Source organism: Schistocerca nitens, chromosome 7 (assembly GCF_023898315.1).
Source record: "Schistocerca nitens isolate TAMUIC-IGC-003100 chromosome 7, iqSchNite1.1, whole genome shotgun sequence".
NCBI classification, from domain to species: domain Eukaryota; kingdom Metazoa; phylum Arthropoda; class Insecta; order Orthoptera; family Acrididae; genus Schistocerca; species Schistocerca nitens.
Window position 1 is genome coordinate 449951985 of NC_064620.1, and position 24062 is coordinate 449976046.

Genomic DNA, 24062 nt, shown 5'->3' on the forward strand with positions numbered 1-24062 from the left:
TTAGTTAGGTTTAACTAGTTCTAAGTTCTAGGGGACTAATGACCTCAGCAGTTGAGTCCCATAGTGCTCAGAGCCATTTGAACCATTTTTTGAATTATACAGCTCTTTAGTCAAAGCAAGTAACTACATAAATAACATGCATAAAATAGTGATTTTATTGTTGGTTCTTACTGTAATCACATTTGCTGTATTTTATGCCGATTGTCAAGCTACTGTAATTGTTTGTCTATAACCTTAATTATTTCTTCCAGATGTATTATGTACCAGGCAGTTATAATTCGCAGCTCCTCTAGGAGGTCCAGTGTGGGCCGTAATTATCATACGGCCATGAAACTTGATAGATATGCTAATGCATTACTGTAGAACCAATTTACATTGAAAAAAATTGGTTCCAGTTTTGGCCACTAGGTGCAAAACTTGCGCTGTACCGCATCTCGTCGACATCTCCGATGCTTACATTGAACAAATTGTGTAAGCGGTGGTTAATAATGAAATCAACAATATGCCTTTCTCACTTGTTCGATCTTTTCTGCCCACATTCCGTTCCTAATACATTACACTGGAAACATTTCTACACGTCTTTTTTGCATTCATAGCACCAGATTTGCACCTGATAGCCAAGATTGGAGTAAGTTTTTTCCCAGTGTTAAATCGGTTCTGCATTAACGCTTCAGAGTATCTACACGTTACACTGCCATGCTGTAATTACAACCCCTACTGGACCCCGGTGAGCAGTTGCACTTTGACTACAGTCACACGGTATGTAGGTGGCTGATGATTGGTGTCACACGAAAGCCAATAGAAAACAATAAAAAAATTTTGGTCGGTCGTTGAGAGGGTGTGTTTCTGTTCCCATAGCCTGCAATCTAACAATTTACACGTCAAAGCTTGTTTTCAACATTCACCATATTTCATTTCATGCTTCCTCCATAGTGTTACTGTTTTCACAAAAACAATGTAGCGCCAGTGGTCTCTTGGAGCAAGTTGATTATGACGCAACTGTCTCTCGGGGCGAGTACACTGCAGAGTCCGAGGTCACAGTGTGTGTAATTGTGAATACAAGAATTGCAGCGGCGATGTGGTGCCCTGGAGACAAAAGAACGCCTAACTTTGTGCTGTGCGTGTTACTGTTGTCCGCTGGGCGGCCCCACCTTAAGGCACTACTGCACGCGGAGTGCGGGCGGAACTTGACGGTGTTGCAGTGTACAACTTAGCAGCGCTCGCCGCCACATGGACGGCGAGAAGCGCGCGCTCAGGCCAGAACGAATTTGCATATAATTACGGGCGAGGTTATACCTGCAGAGAGCGGTCGCTGGCCAGCCTCCCTGAGTGGGTGGTAACGTTACATCCACAGGGACAACTTTCTTGCCCAGTGGCGGCTGGTGCTTAAAGGCCAAAGGCAGAATCGCCCGAAACGATACACATAGTACGAGGGTGGTTTGAAAAGTTCTCGGAATCACCGCGAGAGGTCAGCGCTAGCGCAACGAGTTGCTCATGTGATATTCATTCGACTGTTGCCCAGTGGCGGATACATGATTTTGTTTTGGGAGGGGCTTGATCCAGCTGAGCCTAGGCTTTCTGAAGGTATTAATATTCTAAAAAGCACACAGAATTTTATGTTGCTCATTTAACTCATAGCGAGTCTCCTCGGATTACGCTTTGCTAATTCTTCAATTAATACTAACGCGAATTCTTTACAGACGAATGAAAAAACTAATAGAAGCCGACCTCGGGGAAGATCAGTTTGGATTCCGTAGAAATGTTGGAACACGGGAGGCAATACTGACCCTACGACTTATCTTAGAAGAAAGATTAAGAAAAGGCAAACCTACGTTTCTAGCATTTGTAGACTTAGAGAAAGCTTTTGACAATGTTGATTGGAATACTCTCTTTCAAATTCTGAAGGTGGCAGGGGTAAAATATAGGGAGCGAAAGGCTATTTACAATTTGTACAGAAAGCAGATGGCAGTTATAAGAGTCGAGGGGTATGAAAGGGAAGCAGTGGTTGGGAAGGGAGTGAGACAGGGTTGTAGCCTGTCCCCGTTGTTCTTCAATCTGTATATTGAGCAAGCAGTAAAGGAAACAAAAGAAAAGTTCGGAGTAGGTATTAAAATCCATGGAGAAGAAATAAAAACTTGGAGGTTCGCCGATGACATTGTAATTCTGTCAGAGACAGCAAAGGACTTGGAAGAGCAGTTGAACGGAATGGACAGTGTCTTGAAAGGAGGGTATAAGATGAACGTCAACAAAAGCAAAACGAGGATAATGGAATGTAGTCGAATTAAGTCGGGTGATGCTGAGGGAATTAGATTAGGAAATGAGACACTTAAAGTAGTAAAGGAGTTTTGCTATTTGGGGAGCAAAATAACTGATGACGGTCGGAGTAGAGAGCATATAAAATGTAGACTGGCAATGGCAAGGAAAGCGTTTCTGAAGAAGAAAAATTTGCTAACGTCGAGTATAGATTTAAATGTCAGGAAGTCGTTTCTGAAAGTATTTGTATGGAGTGTAGCCATGTATGGAAGTGAAACGTAGACGATAGATAGTTTGGACAAGAAGAGAATAGAAGCTTTCGAAATGTGGTGCTACAGATGAATGCTGAAGATTAGATGGGTAGATCACATAACTAATGAGGAGGTATTGAATAGAATTGGGGAGAAGAGGAGCCTGTGGCACAACTTGACTAAAAGAAGGGATCGGTTGGTAGGACATGTTCGGAGACATCGAGGGATCACCAATTTAGTATTGGAGGGCAGCGTGGAGGTTAAAAATCGAAGAGGGAGACCAAGATTCAGAAGGATGTAGGCTGCAGTAGGTACTGGGAGATGAAGAAGCTTGCACAGGATAGAGTAGAATGGAGAGCTGCATCAAACCAGTCTCAGGACTGAAGACCACAACAACAACAACAATTCTTCAATGACTTCGACAGGTTGTAGGCAGGCTTGACGTAACTGCTAGATATCCACAAAATACCGCCTTATTATATGTTTTATAGCTGCACTACATTTTGTTCTAAGTATTTTAAGTTTTCTGGTAATATTACTGCCTGTAAATTAACTCATGCACAAATCATTTGAGTGATGTCATTACATGATCGGACAATGGTGGAAACAAATAATGCAATGGAACCCTCAGCCAGATTCACTTCTGAATACTCTTTCACGGTTTTGTAAGGTATTTTTGTTTATTGACAATGGTGCTGCCGCTGCCCTGTGTTTTTTTTTTTCTTCACTTTGGCTTACTATTGCACAGAACACGCTAACAAAATATTACGGCAAAATTTACAGTATGTTCTTGTGTCATCGCCTTGAATGCTTTCTAGCCAGCCTGCAAATTAATTTATTTATGCACGAAATTTCATGGTATACTGTCTCCTTTTACTTTACATATGTTTAGCACTAAGACAACAGCAACTGATTAAAGAAGCACCACATTACTGTCGGCACTACAGAGATGCACTGTGCATACAATTGCAGATTTATTAATACTAGAGCGCATAACAAAACGGGTGTATAACAATACGGCCACAAAACAACACGGAAACGAAGACAAAATAGCTGTTCTGTCGATTGACGTGATATGAGCGAAGTGCTTTTGCACCAGGCATCAAGCACTTTCTGTAGAAATTACAGCAGTATTTCTAATAGCAAATAATTTAGACCATTTTTTCTAGGAAGGCCCCTGTAGCAACCCATTCCACATAAGAACACACAATATCATCAGAAAATGTTGCCTCTGCTGGTAGTATGTTTTACTTCGGCTTGAACTTTATTATTATTTACCATCTTTAATGTCGTTTGTATCATAGATGCGATTCTATTTTTTGCAATAATTTCCTCCCATATTTCCGCGAATCAGTAGTCGCACTCAGATTGCATCCAGACCGAAAACATTCGAACTCTGTTAACGACAATGATGAATAATGCAGACTTCCTGGGTGCCAAACTTGTTTCGTACAGCCGGTTGTATGTTTTCTGGCACTCCCTTCAGTTCTGTCGGCTTCCTTGAGGCAGAAGAAATGCTGTTGGTGTCGAACCCTCTTAAAAGTGCCCAGAGAGGACGCCTGGGCGAGAAACCCATTAACGCCACTCCCGGGATAGCCCTTGTGCCGCCGTCTGCTTTACAGGGCCGGTGAATTTTTAAAAAGCCCTTCCTTGAGAACGAGCCCAATATAGTCGGCTCTGGCTATACAGAAATGTGGTCCCCTGCAAATTACTAATAGCTTGCCACCTGTGGGGGAACACGACACTCCACGAGACAATTTAGCGCTACGACACCAAAGGACATCAGAGCAACGGCCCATAAATAACTAATGTGCCAAGCATTAGCCTTAATGCGGAAGCGCTATGAAATGCCCCCTTCCCGCCAGCGCGGTAGACACGTCAGGCTACGGATATCGGTTCATCTGCTCTTCGCCAAGCGCTGGTGAACACGGGCGCATATCGAATGAGCTATGGTTGTGATGAGCTAGTGCGCACATGCCTCAGGCTTCTGGTCTTTCAGGCCGAACCTTGCGTGTGCTTTCTGGCTTAACGATGGGTGGTTTCTTTTGCCTAGCAAGTGACATATTGGTCTGTAGACCTTAATAACTTCTGAATTAATAAGTGAAGGAATTCTGTTTCGTACTAAAGATTTTCATGACGGTGTGAGTAACGAGAAGGTACCATTTTCAGAAGAAATTAATGTCCGGAAGCGTAACTTTTCAACGCTACGTGAACAAACTTACAAAATAATGTATTCCATTCTTCTGCATTTGCTGTTTCTAGGTAACCAGGTAAAGTGATAACAACGCTCAATACCAAAGAAGGAATAGAACGTACACTATTCATATACGGTATTTTTCTTCGTCTGATGCTCCGCATCCCGTTCCACAAACACAAATGATAGCTTTGGGCATTGTTACTGTATTAATTTTCAGTTACAAAGGTAATAATTACCAATTGCAGGGAATTGCCTTCACTCTTTTTCCCGTTCAACGCAGGAAAGTGAAAGATTTCTACAGTATAAGCAGTTTCTTAAATAACAACTAAAGCTAATTGCCAGCCTTGCGCGCCATCTGTTTGCGAAAGCGCGTACTACGTGCTCGCGGTGTCCAACTATACAGTATTCGTGCTTCGATGAAAATAACGTGTTCCTGTGAAAACAACTGCAGTAGCCTACTGTTTTTCGTTATAATGCCTCAGTGGGAATATCTTCTCTTGACATGGAGGTAACAATATGAAATAAGAATTCGCCTCTAAACCCCAAATGGCAAAACATCATTTGGCAGTTGATATGTAACTGTATGGAAATAACCGAAGTTTGAACAGTCCTCATATCAGTTTTCCAAAAAGTTATTGACGACATGAAAAACTATTGGGAGAGCCGGACGTATTTCACGGTCTTCGATAATGAGTTCTTCAAATGTTATTTGTGCGAGGAAAAGTTGTCATTTAATTTTATAATTGTCGATGGTTTGGTACCTTTATGATTTTTGTGTTAAATGTTGAAACATGACGCCTCTCTCCTAGATCGCTTAATTACTCTCATAGTTGTGTTGCTATTTAGGATTGTTTACAAATATCTTCTTCAGAGCCACTACTCCTGAAGAAGATTTTTTACAAACATCGAAACCTAGCCAAGGGCTAATAAATCTTTGTTTGCCTCTGGTTGGCTGATTTTTCAACCTCTTCACACAGTTGAATAATACTGGAGGCAAACTGCCTCCTTATCTGACTCCAGATGCAATTTGGAAGGGACCAGCGATTGTTTCAAGAAGTTTAGATATTGTGTTTTGCAGGAGTTCGTTTAGTTATTTCCAGATTGGTGGCTGATCGAGCGCCTGCAGGGTGACAGTGATTTGAATACCTAAGTGCAGGACTGAGCGAGTGTCGTTACGGGTGTGCAGACTTCCCGCGCGTGGAGGTGGGCCCGGAGAACCCGTACCGCGTGGAGCGCGACGGCACGGCCACGCTGCGGTGCTCCGTGGACGCGCGGCCGCGCGCCACCTCCATCGAGTGGTCGCGCGAGGGCCGCGTCATGGCGAGCACCGAGCAGCTGACGGTGTCGCGCGTCACGCTGCAGGACGCGGGCCGCTACACCTGTTCCGCCAGCAACGGGCTCGACCGCCCAGGCCAGGCCGACGTGCTGCTCGAGGTGCTGTACGCGCCCATGGTTTCCATCGACAGCGGCGCCGGAGGTACCGTCAGCCACCGCGAGGTCGAGGAGGGCGAGACCGTCAAGATCAGGTGAGACCCCCCCCCCCAGATCCTGCACGCTTCTCCGAGGGCTCGGCCATCGAGGGGCAAGGGAGGGCACCACCACACCTCGCCCGTCCTGTCCCCTCCCCTGTCTTGCTCCCTCCACCCACCCAGACAAATGATCATCCCAAACCAAACTCTCAATACCCCCTGCAAACAGACCGACAGACTAATTTGGGACTCGCATTCGGAAGGACGACGGTTCAATCCCGCGTCCGGCCATCCTGATTTAGGTTTTCCTTGATTTCCCTAAACTGCTCCAGGCAAATGCCGGGATGGTTCCTTTGAAAGGGCACAGCAGACTTCCTTCCCTAATCCTATGAGACCGATAACCTCGCTGTTTGGTCTCTTCCCCCAAACAACCAACCAACTAATTTGGACAAAGTCAAACAGACCACATCTGATCGAAAGAGTCCAGGCACCTATTAGTGGACATTAATAAGGTATGTGCCCATCCTTTGCCAGTACACTAGGTGAAAAAAGTCGTGGAATACCTTATAATATCATGACAGACCTCCTCCTGCCCATCACATTGCAGCAACTGGACGCGGCACTGACTCGACAAGTCGTCGGGAAGTCCCTGGCAGAAATACTGAACATGGCTTTCTCCATAGTGGTCTGTAATTCAGAAAGTGTTGCCAGAGCCCAATACGGTGCACGAACTGGCCCGTCAATTACGTCCGGTAAATCTCCGACAAGATTTGAGTCGGGCGATCTGGGTGACCAAATCGTTCTCTCGAATTGTCCGAGATACTCTTCAAACCGATTGTGGCTTGGTGATATGGCACATTGTCCTCCATAAAAATTCCACCTTTGTTTGGCTGCAGTGGTCTCCCAGTAGCTGAACATAACCACTTCCAATCAATAATCAGTTCAAACTTCCTGGTAGATTAAAACTGTGTGCCGGACCAAAACTCTACTGCAGAGTGAAAATCTCATTCTGGAAACATCCCCCAGGCTGTGGCTAAGCCATGTTTCCGCAATATCCTTTCTTTCAGGAGTGCTAGTTCTCCAAGGTTCGCAGGAGAGCTTCTGTAAAGTTTGGAAGGTAGGAGACGAGGTACTGGCAGAAGTAAAGCTCTGAGATCGGGACGTGAGTCGTGCTCGGGTAGCTCAGATGGTAGAGCACTTACCCGCGAAAGGCAAAGGTCCCGAATTCGAGTCTCGGTCTGACACGCAGTTTTAATCTGCCAGGAAGTTTCATATCAGCGCACACTCTGCTGCAGAGTGAAAATCTCATTCTGGAATAATCAGTTCAGTTGGACTAGAGGACCCAGTCCATTTCGTGTAAGTGCAACCCACACTGTTATGGAGCCACCAACAGCTTGCATAGTGCCTTGTAAACAATTTGAGTCCACAGCTTCTTGGGGTCTGCACCACTCTCAAACCCTACCACCCACTCGTACCAACTGAAACTACGAGCCCAGGACAGGCACTGCAGACGATTTTGTGCTGTTACCGTAGGCACTTGCATCAGTCATCTTCTACCGTAGCTCAATAACGCCATATTTTGCTGCACTGTCCTAATGAATATGTTCGTCATTCATCCCACATTAATTTCTGTGACTATTTCATGCAGTGTTGCTTTTGTTGTTTCTGAAACGGAATCTCCTACGCATCTAGCTCCAACTACCATTCCACATTCAGAGTCTGTAAATTCCTGCCATGCAGCCGTAATCAGTTGAAAACTTTTCATATGAGTCACCTGAGTACAAATGACAGCTGCAGCAACTCTCTGTCCTTTTACACCTTGTGTATGTGATACTTCCACCACCTCTATACGTGCATGTCGCTATTCCATGTCTCTTGTCACCTCAGTGTAAGATGGATTGTACTCTGTGATGCTTTCAGTTAGGTGTCTGGATGCCTGTGGAGGAATGACAGCTTGTTCTTCCTCAAGAATTGAAACCAGAGAACATTATGATATTGGACATTGGGATCTGAGGAGTGAAGCTGACATTCCGACTCACCCAAAAGGTGTCCCGTTGGGTTCAGGTCTGGATTCTGGGTGGACCAGACCATTTTAGGAATGCAGTTGTTAACAGACAATTGTGTTCATATCCTTCCAAAATTAGTATTTTCTTAAGTGCAATAAGGGAGCACACACTGATCACAAAAGCACACCTATTCTATAATACCCCCTTTTCCGTACTTGACTGTTGACACTACACATGGTGACTGGTAGTATTATCCAGGCATTCGCCAAACACATACCCTTACACAAGATTGCCACACGGTATAGCACGATTCACCACTCCGAATCACCCATTTCTCATCATCCAGTGTCCAGTGGCATTGCTCTTTACATCATCTCAAGTGTTGCTCACCATTGACTTCAGAAATGTGTGGCTTATGAGGAATTCCTCAACCGTTGTACCAAATCCTTTTTAACTCTCTACGCACAGTCATTGTGCTATCAAGAGTGCTGGTAGCACTTTGGGAATAACAATCGATTCCTTTCACAGATTGCATGTGATATTTTTTACAAGCACCATCCACAATGTTCAATGGTCTGTCTGTAATACATGAGGTATGCATGTGCATTGGTTTAGTTTTGGTTGTTCCTTAGTGTTTTCACTTCACAGTCAAATCACTAACAATTGACTGGGGCAGCTTTAGAATGATTGAAATGTCCCTTACTTAGTTGTTATTCAGGTGACATCCAATGACTAGTATGTTTTTGAAATCACTTAAGTCTCCTGTTCGACATGTTCTGCTGTTACTGATTCTCTACTGACAACACAGAACTTCCCACTTCTTCTTATACATCAAGTTCACCTCCTGAGAGATATAGAGGTCAATTCCACATTATATAGGGGTGTCCAGATACTTTTCATCAAGTAGTGTGTAGTGGTGTGCACAGTACCAGAGGGGCAGTTCGAGAAAATTTTTCCCCACAAGGCACATATCATTTGGTGCCCACCCCCCCTCCCCCCTCAGCACACTATCACACACAAATTGCCTTTCCTTCAACTCTCGATAAGCCCCTTGAAATAAATCTAAGTCTAGTTATTGTGGGTTGTTTTTTTTCTTTTAAAATAAGTACTACATAGACATCCCTCTATAATAGAAATAAATGATCCAGGAATGAAACAGTTTGTTTCCATTTAAGATAATTCCTGATGTCTTTCAAGGTTTTCTGTGAAAATTTTAATGAAATGTACAGGGTGGATTAGAATTAACAGCAAAAACTGATGCTACATAAGTATATGATAACAGCTGCAAAACATTCCCTTAAACATGAGGCTGCAAATGAGCCATTTGCAAGATAACAACGAGTGTCTGATTAGGAGCCATCACTGACTTTTGTATGAAATGTTGTCCTTCTTAGTACAAATTTATTTGAAATGTAGATGTTTTAGTTAATTCCGCAACTAACTGTGCTCAGATTTCACTCGTGGCCTACCTTACGCAACACTGGTGAATGTGGTGCATGCGCAATGGGCTAGAGCAACATTTTTCTGCTGATGTAAGGTTACATCTGATAAACCAGTGTGGTTCGAGATGGATAGGTCAAGCACCTGACCTCAATCCTTTTCATTTTCCTGTCTGAGGGTATCTCAAAATTGATGTGTACAGAGAGGGAGGGGGGGGGGGAGGAATTGAAAATTTTCTAGCCTAACAAGTAAAGAATGACAGAAATTTCATAATACCAATTTATTTTTCAGTATAATACACATGTACACTAATACTCTTGTGGGTATCCTCAGATAATTTATGCAAACCATTCAAATAAAATGTCTTTGATTTTGACTCCAACCAAGTGCTCACAGCATCAATCACTCCATCATCATTGTCAAATTGTCATCCTCTGAGGGTTTTTTTCAGGTTTTGGAAAAGAAAAAATGTCTGATGGAGCCAAATCTGGAGAATATGGCAGATGATGTAACAATTCAAACCCGCAGTCATGCAGAGTTTCCAGTGTTGCAGCTGCTTTGTGCGCCAGTGCATTGTCCTGATGCAAAAGAACTCTGTGCGCCAATTTGTGCACCTTTCTTTCTTTATCTCTTCTCTCAAACAGTGCAGGAGGGTGCAGTAGTATGATGCATTGATAGTTACACCCTTTTCCACCAAAATTATCCCTTCTGCATCCCAGAAAACTGATGCCATCACCATACTGGCTGATTTTTGCACCCGGAATTTTTTTGGATTGGGGATGAAGGATCTTTCCATTGCTGTGACCATTGTTTTGTCTCAGGATCAAACTGATGAACCCATGTTTCATCCATTGTCACATACCTTGCAGAAAGCCATCTTCATCCACTTCAAATTGGCGGATGATTTCTTCACAACACTGCTCCCATTTCTGATCTGCATTCAAGTCTTTTGGGACCCACTGAGATGAAACTTCCTGCATTCCCAAAATACCCACAACAATGGCATGAGCACACCTATGGGAGATTCCAAATGTGGTTTCAATGTGCTGCAACCTTGTTCGACAATCCTGCAAAATTGTATTATGAATTGCTGTCATTGTTGCAACAGTGGCAACAGTGACATGCCTTCTGCTCCTTGGCGCATCTTCCACACTTTTCTTCCACATTTGAAGTTGGCGATCTAGTTTTTCAGTGTTGCATAAGACGGAGTGCTGCCCTGTATTCCGCATGTTCTCTGCAATTTCCTTGGTCATCATTCCCTTCAAATGAAGATATACAGTCACAGCACAGTTCTTGATTCTCTTGATATTTGCCATTTCACATACACTATAGTATACAATGCAACCTAGCGGCAAAACTAATGAAGCTGGAGTCTCAAAATTTGACTTGCATGTCCACAAAGAGTCAACATAAAAATAGGTGGTGTTATTTGTGTGAGACATTACAGTAACTATCTCGGGCTGCAAACTTTGCGACCACCCCTTATACAACGCTCCCATTAAAAAAATTAGAATGTCATATGGCACTGCTGGCTGGGATATCCCGTGGGGTGGTTTCAGCTGCCTGTCAGAAAGAATGTTCTTCCTCTGCACACACTGGCCCCTTTCCTTGTGGACACATGAGGGTTGTGTCATATGCATATTTTTGCAGGTGAGTATAATGGATGCATCTGTAATGTACGAAGTGTGGCTGTAAAACAACGGGACTACTGCTGTAAAGCATTTTACTATAAAAACATACATATTTTGTTATTGTAACCCTCAGTATACACCTCTCCCCCTGGAATGCTCCATGTGAGTTTTCCATTGATGAAAACAGCACTGGAAGTATTTCTCTGTGAGCTCCTTAATTGCACATGCTGATTTTTCTCTTACTGCTTCAACAGACTGAAATCTTGTTCCTTTAATGCAGATTTGAGCTCGGGGAATAGAAAAGTCATATGGGGGTAGATCAGGTGAATAATGTGGGTGGTCTAACACTGAGATGCTGTACTTCATTAGTAACCTCCTAACAGACAATGTGGCATGAGCTGACGCATTGTCTTGGTACAGAACTCATGATTGTTCTTCCAATTTAGGTCGCTTTTTCTTATTTTCTCATGGAGTTGAGCAAGAATCTCAATTTAATAATGCTGATTAATAGTTTTATCTTCAGGAACCCATAGAAAATACACAATTCCATGAATATTAGAAAAAAACAATCATTTTTGTTGTTCTGAAGTATCTGCAGTAGTATAGTTCTAAGATTGAGAATTTTACTTCTGTGCATGTGTTAAAATGTTGAGCTGTACTTGACAGTGGATAAATTGTAAGCCAGAATAACATAAAACATATGTGCCAGCCATTTTGATTTTCCTGAGTTTGAAAAGTTGTGGAAAAAGTACTCTACGAATTCATTTTGTACTTGACAGAGATGATGAGAAATTAAACTTGTTCATTTCATATAGGTGACTTGTGGACTGCATTTTGTACGTTTTCCACTGAATTGTTTAGTCTGATTCTGGAAATAAGTAACTAGAAATTTATATTTGTACCTTTCAGATGCAATGTCTCAAGCAATCCAGCCCCTGTCACAGTTGAGTGGGTACGAGAGGGACACCCTGAATTTCGTCAGAATGGTCATACTCTCTTGCTGAGTCGAATAACAGCTGAGGCTGCTGGTACATACACCTGCAGAGCTGTGAATTACCTCAATCCATCAGGACCCCGCAGAGGACGACTTGAGAAGGTATGTTGGATTAATAATATTCTTATATTGAATACACAATAGATGTGTCACTCTCAACCTGAGGTCTAAGTGACCTCCACCCAAACCTCCCTCCCTTTCTAAGAAGTCATTCTTTTCTCCTTGAAGAAAGGATGCATAGTTCCATTCTAAAAGCTACAATTAATGTCATTAGCTACAAGTGTTTCTGTTGCCAATGCTAGGAAGTGTAGCTACTGACAGGAAGTACTGACCAGTTTCTGCCTATTAATAATTTCCTATTGAAATGAATGAGAGTTAGTTAAAAGAAAAACATTCTATCTGATCTTTCAAATTGCAGGTGGGAAATGCGAGCATATCACTCCTGGTGCGGCACCGACCAGGCCAAGCTTCCATCTCTCCAGATCGTCCTGTTGCACAGGAGGGATCAGGTGTGACCCTGACTTGCTCAACAAATCCTCCTGGCTGGCCAGTGCCTCAGTACAGGTGGTGGCGTGACGGTGGCGGTAGTGGCATAGGTGATAGCGGTGGAAATGCAGTTACAGTGCTGGCAACAGGCTCGAAGTACAGCATACCATCAGCACAACTGTTCTCTGAGGGTCGCTATATGTGCCAGGCCACCAACGAAATGGGACCTGGGGAACCAGCATCGGTTACACTTGAGGTTTACCAACCACCAAGATTTCTTGCCAAACTGCAGCCACACATAACAAAAAGGTAAGTGTTCTTAGTTGCTCTTTTTTGCAGAATTCTGGTGTGTGTGTGTGCGTGTGTGTGTGTGGGGGGGGGGGGGGGATAATTTTGTTCCACTTATATTATGTGTTACTGAAGCAATGAAAACTCACTGTAACAATTATTCTGTCTCCTTCATATAACTTCTGAAACTGTTGATAGGCTTTAATCTTCTGATCTCTGAATTTATTGTCAGATCAATGTGAAATAAAATAAAATAAAACAAAATAAAAATTAGCAAATGTGACAGATATACAGTCCTGAATCATTTCTACTACTGCATCAAAATTGCATACAAAGGAACAAATACAGTAGATTGTATTGCAAATAATTTTGTTAAAACAGCTCAAAGAACATCCGCCCAAAATTCTACAAGAAGAATCTCCCTTCAACACTTACATTTTATTTGATGTAAAGTCTGTCGACATTCTTCAAATAATGTGGTAGTACATTACTAAATTATAATTTTGGCGTCCTCCCAGTTTATGCAAATAAGCTTCTTTCAAGTAAAGTTTTAAATAAGACTTTTAACTAATGCTTTTTGTTGTCTTTTATATAACTGTTATTGCTGAATTTAGTCACTGCTGCATGTTGTGTATTTACTGCCATTTCTCAGACCTTAATTTTCAGTTTATTTAGATTTTCTTTTGCTGCAGTCTCTTCATTTATCTGAAAGTAGATCAGTTTCTTTGTGGGTCTGACTACTGTAACTCTAGTTAAGACTAGCTCAGACAGTGGAAACCCCAGGTTGTAGTTTCAACAATAGATTGCTTCTCACTGTAAAGATGACACACTGAGTTGCAAACAGACATAGTGGAAAGATTGTCATATATAAGCTTTCGTTCAAAGCCTTCTTCAGAAAAGAAAAATGCACCCACGTTCTCACAAGCAGGCACACTTCACACACACATGATCATTGTCTCCATCCACTCCAGCCAGACTGGCTGTTCTTGGCAGTCTGGCTAGAGTGGACAGAGATAGCGGTCATGAGTCTGTGAGGTGTGTTTGCTTGTGTGAATGTGTGTGTGTGTGTGTGTTTTTCTTCTCTGTATAAGGCTATGACTGAAAGCTTATATGTAACAGTATTATAATTGTTCCTGCCTGCAACTCAACATGTGATCTTTATGGTGAGTAGCAATCTGTCTTTTTCATAATATTTTTCTAGTTAAGACTACTTACATGTATTTTGTCTGTACTGTACATTGCAGTATGTTGAAAATTTGTCTGTGCAGGGCTGGCGATGCAGAATTTAGTGCAGTCTGTAATGCACAAGGCAAGCCAAGACCTGTAGTTCGATGGCTGAAAGATGGGAGAGAGCTGACTCCTGACTCTAGCCTCCTAGAAGTCTCCACCGATGAAAATGTTGGTCCACGGGGTGTTGTAACTGTGCAAAGTTCATTAAGATTTGTTGGTAGCAAACGACCTGGTGGAAATACTTTGATCCCTTCTGATCGTGGTGTCTACTCCTGTGTGTTTGAAAATGAAGTAAAGCGTGCTGAATCCAGCATGCATCTTCTCATCGAACGTAAGTTAATAAACTGCATGAAGTAGTGGTATAATTGCTTATTAAGTTAAAATCTGTATTGGCTCAATGTAAATTTTAAGGCAAGATTCAAAATTTGTAACGGACATGTGAATGATCACCATGATTTTTATAATGTTATTGAAAAAAGTAAACTTTCATGCATACATTTTTCTAATTATTGTCACTAAAGTCACAATGATGAGTATAGTCTTATCAACATAAAAGGTTACTTTTTGCCTCTTTTTTAAAATTTTGATTCAATTTAGTGATTGCAGTATTGTCATAACTATCTTGAAGAAAAACCATAGTAAACATGCATTTTCTGAATACTACTAACTAGTCTAAAATATGCCCTTGTTGCTAAAGCAATACATTTTTCATGACTTAGGAGCTGGGAGGGCAGTGTTTATCTACATTGTGGTAATATATTCTAGGGTGTATATAAATGAACACTAGATTGACTGTATAAATAAACACTAGATTAACGTTTCTATTTGCATTCTACTTGTGATTTTACTGTATGTCATGACACTGAGGTACTCACAGAGTTCTTTCCACATCATTGACTTCAATATTCATATCATTCCATAGATGCACCAGTTGTGTTGCACCAGTATGATAAGGTTGCATATGATCCTCAAGAGACTGCAGAAGTGGTATGTCGTGTACAAGCATATCCAAGGCCAGAAATCCAGTGGAGCTATGGCACTAACACTGCAACTCTCCTACCAAGCAGTCACTATGAGATCAACAATACAGCTGAAGGCCGTGACACTTACACCAGTATACTTCGTGTGTCAAAAATACGTAGCTCTGATTATGGAGATTACTACTGCAGAGTGACGAACAGCCTTGGATCCATAAAACCTGCCATTAGATTACAGCCAAAAGGATTACCTGAACACCCAAGGTAAGTTAAACTGAGGGTAATTCTTTGGGTAGGAGGTGTGTAAAATGAATTAAAATTTTGATTTTATTCTCCAAAATCCATTTTATCATTTTCATTTACGGCTTCCATTTTCTCTCTTTACAAGAAAAAGTAGACTATCCCCAGAATAATTAAGAAAAATAATACCGAGAAGGTGTAAGTTCAGCTTTTATAAATGACTGAATAAAATGTGCATTACTGCCACATTTCATTAAAATACTGATCTCCTGTAAAATATACAGGAGTTGGTGGACTTAAGATGCAATGACAATACAAGGGAAGGGCAGCATAATTTATCTAAAGCTGGACAACCTTCTTGAGTTTCTTAGTGTGAACTGAGTTGCTGCTTGTAGTCACAATTTAATTTTTGTATTCTCTGTTTCTGTCTTCTGAGTTTTTTTAATGTGTGTGCAACTTGAAGTAGATACTGTGTCTAATGATGCATTTTGGTACATTTAATAGATCAGTGGAAGCCACAGAAATTGGACCAAATTATGTAGTAATAGGATGGGAGCCAGGCTTTGATGGAGGTCTTCAACACACAAAGTTCTACGTGTCATACCAAAGATTATCTGGCAATGATGCAGTTTCTAGCAATTGCCATACAACTGGTGTCCCTGTGAGAGCAAGTAACAGTGATGGATGGCAAGAGATGGACTGCCACAAAAATAATCCTTGCAATGTGACTGAACTAGAACAGCACCAGACATATGTTTTCAAAGTAAGTTTTACATTTAATCCTATTTAATCACTTTATTGTTGCCTCTGAACTCAGAAGAAATTAAACTTATAACTGAGGAAAAATTAAAATATGCTGTAATGCAACATTTTCCTTAAGTGATGTAAGACACTAACATATAATATGGTATAACAGAAATAATGTACTGCATATTATCACTTTGGGTCCAGTACTAGTATTAACATTATGTGGTCCAAATCTGATTTCCCCATGTACTGGAAAATATGAATGTATAACTCCTCTAGTATCCTTCATAATGGCTTGCAGAATGAAGATGTAAGTATTTTCATGTTATTCATATTGTGTAATGCAGGTTATTTGTAAAGCATTATTGTCTGTAACATTTAACCTGAACACTAAGTTGATATCTACTGTCACATGCTAGGAACAACAAGCATCACAGCATTTATAATTAATTCTTTTGTGTAACATGGAAGAAATTAACTTAAATTCTCTTTCAAAGGTGCGTGCTGTCAATAGTAAAGGCCACAGCAATTACTCATCAGAAGTGCGTGCAACTACAAAAGTGGATAAACTTGCTCCACCACAGCAAGTGGGATTTGACCCAGAAAGTAGAACTCTGTCAGTCCTGACAGCACCATCATGCTTACGACTGTTGGGTGTGGTTGAAGCCACAACAGGGGGTGTCGACTGGCGACCAGTAGAGCGACTGCCATTAGCTGGTGGGCAGCTGAGTGAAGTTCGACTTGCATCCCTTGTTTTACCACCTGCTGCAGCAATCACAACACCTGGAGAAGGCCGACAGTACAACCGGGGAGGAGCAGAGACTTCTTCCACTCCCCGGCCTCGACTGCGTGTCAAGCTCTGCCTTGCTGCAGAACAAGAACACTGTAGTGACTACACTGAAGCTGAGAGTAAGTGAAACCATTACAAAAGTGGAGGCCAATTGTGGCACAAAACTAATATTATCTAAGGATTAGTTAGTTGCATGATACTCCTCGTCTCTTTTGTCTTTGTCTCCCTCATTTTCCTGTATTGACAGCCATATTAATAAGAATATAGTGAATCTGTGAAGTACATATTATTACTACATTCTTTGGCGAATGAGGGAAAAAAAAAACTACCGCTCTTTCCATCATTCAGCATCTCAGATGTAATTTTTGTTGTCATATTTTTATTTTCCACTATTTCTTTTGAAACCTGTTGCTTGCATAATTGAAGATTTAGATCAGATGGCTCTTAAAAGTATCGAAGCTGTGCTCGATTAATACTGTCCTGTTTTTTAGTATCTGGCTATTATTAGCTTTATTTTCTCCACAGACACTTAAACTATTCTGATTTTGTGAGAAGCAGCCTAGGAAATGTCTTAATCTTTTTATAAACTATAGTGCTGAAGTTTTGAACCAAATGAGTGCAGCTTTCAGATAAGCTTCCATTTTGAATGTATAAATTATGGAAGAGGTGCTGTGATAGGATTCGAGAAGCTGTGCTTCTCACATAGATGTGGAAGCAGGGAGGACGGCGTAGAGAACAAAGTTTATTGTAGTAATTTGTATACTGAGCCACACAGTGAAATGATATATCAAGAAGATCAGTATAATACTGTTGCAGAAGCTGTATACACATCTCTCTCTCTCTCTCTATGTAGTAAGTGCTCATTCATTTAGCAGAGAGAATTTCACAGCTTGAACGTGTGACAGACCCCTTCTTCTGAGACACAGTAACATGAAGAATCCAGGCTCTAGTTTTTCTATAGTTCCTTGATCAGGAAAGTTTCAGTCTTGCACCCTTAGCAAAGAATCATGACTGCTACCTTTTTGACCGTGTAGGAGTTCTGTATGATGAGTATTGGCAACAAAACAACTACTAATAACAAATTTTAGTGGCAGACACTGAGGAATTCTAAGAAAGCTACAGAATCATGATAAATTAGATATTAAAGCTTAAATTAAAACCAGTGTAGCTACTACATACCACAGGCATCATACATTCATGATACTGCTTTTGATTCCTTTGATAAGGGGTTTAGAAGCATTTCACATGCAGCCTAGATCTTTTTCATTTTGATTATTATTTGGTTAGGAAGCTGAAGGTACAAATTTGTAGACAATGCTGTGTTCAAGTAGGTGAAAAAAGAACTCAAGTAGGTGAAAAAAGAACTCTTCATCTAGTGATGTCGCAATGAAGGACAAGCATTTGGGAAATAAATGAAATATTCAGACTTGCTCTTCATTTATTCTTGAATAAATTGAAAAATAGTTTGAACAACGGACAATCCAGGATGAAATAATGACAATATTATGAAAAGTATTGATTGCTGCTCACAATATAGCGGAGGTGCTGAGTCACAGTCAGGCCCAACAAAAAGACTACTAAACACATAAGCTTTCAGCCAGAAGGCCTTCTTCTGAAATAGGCAATATACACACTCACACATTCATGCAAACACAGCTAACACAAACATGACCACTATCTCTGGCTGCTGAGGCCTGTGTGGCTGAGGCAGCCAGGGACAGTGGTCTTTTGTGTGTGTGTGTGTGTATATGTGTGTGTGTGTGTGTGTGTGTTGCCTATTTCAGAAGAAGACCTTCTGGCTGAAAGCTTATGTGTTTAATAGCCTTTTTTTGTGCCTGTCTGTGACTCAACATGTCCGTTACATGATGAGTAGCTATCCTTTTAATAATATAAAAAAATAAGTTGGTATATATGTCACATTTAGTGAATTTTCCTCCTGCTAATATTATTATTTAGTTCGATCTTTATGAATTTATGTGTTACTTTCCTCTTTCATGATTGTATTATAGCTGTGTCTTCTTTCAATGTCCATTATGAATTGCATAACTTATTTATTTTCATTTCTTCTATGCAGTTGGGCCATCATACATAAACAAGGCAGGAGCAATTGCAACACCTACTCTTATTGCAATCATTGTGTCATGCATTGTATTTGTGCTTTTTGTTGGCCTTGTGTTCATCTTCTGCCGTTGCAAAAAGAATCAGAATAAGAAAACAAAATCAAAAGATTACGAGATGGAGTCATCAACGTAAGTATAATCAGTCTGTCAATTTAATAACAAACAGTAATACTTATTCTTTTATGGACCTCAAAGCTACATTTCAGTCATAATGTATGGTCTTTCAACTGATAATATGTTTTCATGTCAGCATAAAAAACTGAAAAAGGGAAATTCTTACTGTGCTTTGAAGATGAGAACACTGACAGTAGCATTCATCAGTTCATATCTATTAGTAGTGACAAAGAATTCATGTAATGTGCTTTGATTAGATTATCATAAATCTATGCTGGGGCTGTTCTGAATGGCTTGATTATTGGCATCTTAATTTCATATCAGATGTTGGAGGATCAGAACAATTACAGGTGGTGGTGCAAAGACCACTCTACAGAAGTAACTAGAGATTAAAAATTACTTTACACTGTACAGCACTAGAAAATTTATCATTCATTATTTATTATGGCATCTTGGCTACATACTTTAATACAAATACATTAAATAATGAAGTGGAGTGATTTCAAGAGCTCCAATTTTTTAATTGCAGGAAATCAGTGGCCGAGAATGATGTTTCAGTGAATCACTATTTTGGTTAGCAACAATATTTGCATTGAACAGTTTTAACTTTTCCAGTATTAAGATATCTGATAGTGTTCTCTGAAGTCAGTAAAGTTATGAGTATGAGAATGAAACTGCAGATGATAACAGAAGTTAGGTGGTATAAGGAAAAAAACTGTGGTGTCTATATGAATTAAAATTAATCAGTTTCTGTAGTGAACAATGTGAGTAAATTAGCATTAATTGTAACTGGTTGTTAGTGCACTTTACATAAGTAGGCTTCCTTGGCTGGTGATGTGTGCCCACACACACACATACACACACACACACACACACACACACACACACACACACACACACACACACACACACATTTTAAAGGCAATGTCATTGTTAGTTGCATGTAAAAGAAAATTATATCAGTTTTGTTTATAGGAATCTGTATGTAATTTTGACACCCTGCCTCTTCTTTCCTTCAACTATATGACATTGTCATTTTATTGCAGTTATATTTTTGTGTAATTATATTATGTTCATTGGTCCAGTCAAAGATATCAGTAAAATACAATGTCAAGCAAGAATACAGTTCAGTCACAAACAGTGTAATTCTGATTATCAACTAAGTAGAAAGTTAGAAGCATTTAAATGTTATTATGTACTTAGTAGTATAATAGAGACAGCATCTGAAACACAGAATAATTTTTTCCAGTGTTCGGCCTAGCCTTGTAGCCCAGCAGCCGCCTCCTCCATACTACCCTCCTTCTGGTATGGAGAATAAGGCTCTGGAACATTCTCTTGATCTGGCTCTGGATGACCCCACAAAGAATCCTGTTTATGCATCACAAAATGGCTATGGTTACCATGGAGGGCAGCCAACACAGCAGGCCCACAACATAAATGGTGCTGAATGTGAGTAAACTTGTCAGTAAATGTTATGAAGTAACCATTATCAGAGCATCTGTTTATGTCACCCAAACCATTAACTGCACATGCATGTTTGTGTCAGTAAATTATATATGCTTTTTTCTTGTTGTAATAAAACACATTGCTGTCTGAAATAGTGGTTGCTGAAGTAGTCATCCTCTTTGAATTGAAAAATGGACTACGAGTAGTATGGATGAGAAGAAAACGGAATCTTTTGAGGTGTGCTGCTTTAGAGAATGCTGTAGATTAAATGGGTAGATCAGTTCACTAACATAGGGATTCTGAATTGAACTAGGGATAAAAAAGCAGTATGGCATAGCTCGACTTAAAGAAGGGGTTGGTTGATAGGACACATCCTGAGGCATCAAAAAATAGATAATTTGGTTATGAAGGGGGTAGAAATTGTGGAGATAGACCAAGAAAGAATAGGAATTCAGCAGTCAGTCACAATCCCATTGGTTTTTTTATAATTCTTGCATAGTCAGATTTCAGCGATATCCATTTTCAGTGCATTTGAGTGAGATATAATGCAACAAACTTCCAGAATACATGTCACTATACGAGTTTACCAACAAAAGTTGTATAGTGACATGTACTGCTGGGAGTTTGTTGATTATAACTCATTCAAATGCACTGAAGATGGTCATTTATAGTAAAATCTGGATGTGCAAGAATAATAAAAAACCAATGGGATTGTGACTGATTGCTGTGTTCCTTTCCTTCCTGTTAATAATACTAGCTCAGCCTGCTACTTCACTCATATATACTGTATGGTCTGTAGAGATTTTTTTTTCTTTTTCTTTAATTGAATTGTTTTGCTGTTCACAAACTGCAACACTTTCTAAACTTTTCTTGCTAATTACGGCCATAGAATAGTGGTTTTTCCAAATGAACTTCTTATTAAAATGTGATTCTGCTAGCTGAAGTCTGAGATTATGTTAATCATGCCTTTTCTGTTCTTGTGGAGATGTTTCTGTAGAACCTTCACTACCTAATACATTTTTCTTTATACCTAACTGAGAAGAGAAATACCAGTTATCATATATTTAGGTTTAAAAAGCTGGTAATGAAATATTATCATAAAAATGTTCATCCCCTATTTCATCCCCTTAGGGGTTGCATTTCCAAAAACAATGAAACACTTTTTTTCTTCTCCTAACTGAGAAGCCACAAACCAAGTTTCAGAGATTTAACTTGAAAAATGCTTTCACAGTGATATATTTTCACAAAATATTTCACCCTCTTAGAGGTTGAATTTCCAAAAACAATGAAATGCAAATGTTTGTATTTCTAACAGAGAAACCTGACACAAATTTTTATGCATTTAGGTTCAAAAATGCTTGTGTAATGAAATATTTCCATAAAAACTTTCATCCCCTATTTCACTGTAATAGGGGCTGAATTTCCAAAGATTGAAACACATGGTTTTTGTTTCTAACCCAGAAGCCAAATTCAAATTTTTGTAGATTTAGCTTTTAAAACTATTTTCATAAAGAAATATTTTCATAAAATATTTTATCCCCTATTTCACCCTCTCAGGGGTTGAATTTCTGAAAACACTGTAACACATAGTTTTTTTTATTAATAACTGAGAAGTCAGATAATGATTTTCATAGATGTAGCTTTAAAAGTATTTTAGTAGTCCTTTAATAATGATTTATTTAAAAAAATACTTTCACCCCAGTTTTGCAAAAGTGCTCAAACACATATTTCTTTATTTCAGACCGAGAAACGAAATACCATTTTTCATACATCTAGCTTCAAAACTGCTGTTTTTCTAAAATCTTTTCAACTCCCATTGAATGTCTTAGGAGTGGAATTTTGAAAAATTACTTCTTGAACAGTGCCTACAGTATAAGATCGACACCATCTCCAAAATTCAAATTTCTGTCCTTCGTGGTTTGGGCTGGGTAATGACGAGCCAGTGAATGAGGTAGTCAGTCAGGACATTATCTTTTATATATAGAGATGACGCAGTCACCATGCACAACGGTACCATATGGAGTCAAAGTTTGTGCACAGTAATCATTTTCAAATGAATGTAGATTGCAATAGTTCTGCAGAGGTGAAGAGGTTTTCACAGGATAGACTAGCAAGGAGACTGCATCAATTAGTCCTGCAGAAAGACTATAACAACAGGATCTCCCCTTCAGTGCTGGGAGAAATAATATATCATCACTATAAAATCAACATTCATGGGAAACCTAAATTTGGACTCTTTTCTCAAGGGGAAAAAACAACATGAGTGTATATGTTAACTTCTTTGTCTTCTTCTTCTTCACTTCATAGAATAGGCTTAGAGCCTGTTTCATGTCGCTGAAACAATTTGTTCCTCAGTTATCCTCTTTCCTATTGGTATATAATTGATTACTTGTTTAACCAAGTTTCCCTCAGTCTGTTGATACACTGATTTCATTTTATGCATCTTTTTTCATTTCTGCAATGTATGTTAAGGTTTTTGCTTATAATATTTTTTCTATTTGGTCTCTGAGGACATGTCCTTTATTTAACTTTCTTACAATTTGTCTGAATGCAGCAGATTTTGAATCTGTCTTCAAAGGAAAAGGGGAAATGATGAAACTCTCAATTGTCTTGTAATTAAGTGAAGTGCTGGCATGAAAGAACCCTTACTTTTGTGGACAGTACTGATAGCAACGTCAGAGCTTTCACTGATGATGCAGTTATCCATAATGATGAACTATCTGAAAGAAGCTGCACAAATATTCAGACAGATCTTGACGGGATTTCAAAGTGGTGCAGAGGTTGGCAACATGATTTAAATGTGCAGAAATGTACAAGCGGTATACTATGCAAACCTCTTGTGACTATAATATCAATGAAACAATGGAAAATCTGGGATGGAATAATGACAGTGAGTAGGGTAGAGTGCTACTCACCAGACAGTGGAGATGTTGAGATGCAGACAGACACAGAAAAAAAGACTGTTAAACAAGTAAACTTTTGGTCAAATTTCCTTCTTCTGAAGTAGACAACACACATTTTCACACAAATGCAACTCACACACAAGACACTGTCTCTGGTTGCCAAGGCCTGTTCGCCCTTAGCAGCCAGAGATAGTAGTCAGGGGTGTGAGTTGTGTTTGTGAGAATATGTGTGTTGTCTGCTTCAGAAAAAGGCCATGTGGCCGAAAGTTTACGTGTTTAACAGTCTTTTTTCTGTGCCTGTCTGTGTCTCAACAGTTCACCGTTTGTTTGGGCACTGAAGCTGTAACAAATGAGAAATTTCTTTATTAAGTAGTACATGTAGGACTGCTGTAGAGTGGGCATAATAAACAAAGATCATTGCTTATTTTTTGCTTCCATCCTCAGTCCCACCTTCCCACCTTCATTATGTGCTTAAGACCA

The 24062-nt window shown here is 40.0% G+C and overlaps 1 protein-coding gene across 1 annotated transcript in view; it reads left to right on the forward strand.

Annotated features, from left to right (window-relative positions):
- The window catches only part of LOC126195678 (hemicentin-2), a 70519-nt gene that overhangs the window by 37568 nt on the left and 8889 nt on the right, over positions 1-24062 (forward strand). Inside the window, exons 4-12 of the mRNA XM_049934305.1 lie at positions 5888-6227; positions 12157-12343; positions 12660-13036; positions 14284-14576; positions 15168-15486; positions 15967-16225; positions 16707-17118; positions 19074-19248; positions 20483-20682. Coding sequence (XP_049790262.1) covers positions 5888-6227; positions 12157-12343; positions 12660-13036; positions 14284-14576; positions 15168-15486; positions 15967-16225; positions 16707-17118; positions 19074-19248; positions 20483-20682 — 2562 coding nt within the window. The remainder of the gene's footprint in view (positions 1-5887; positions 6228-12156; positions 12344-12659; positions 13037-14283; positions 14577-15167; positions 15487-15966; positions 16226-16706; positions 17119-19073; positions 19249-20482; positions 20683-24062) is intronic.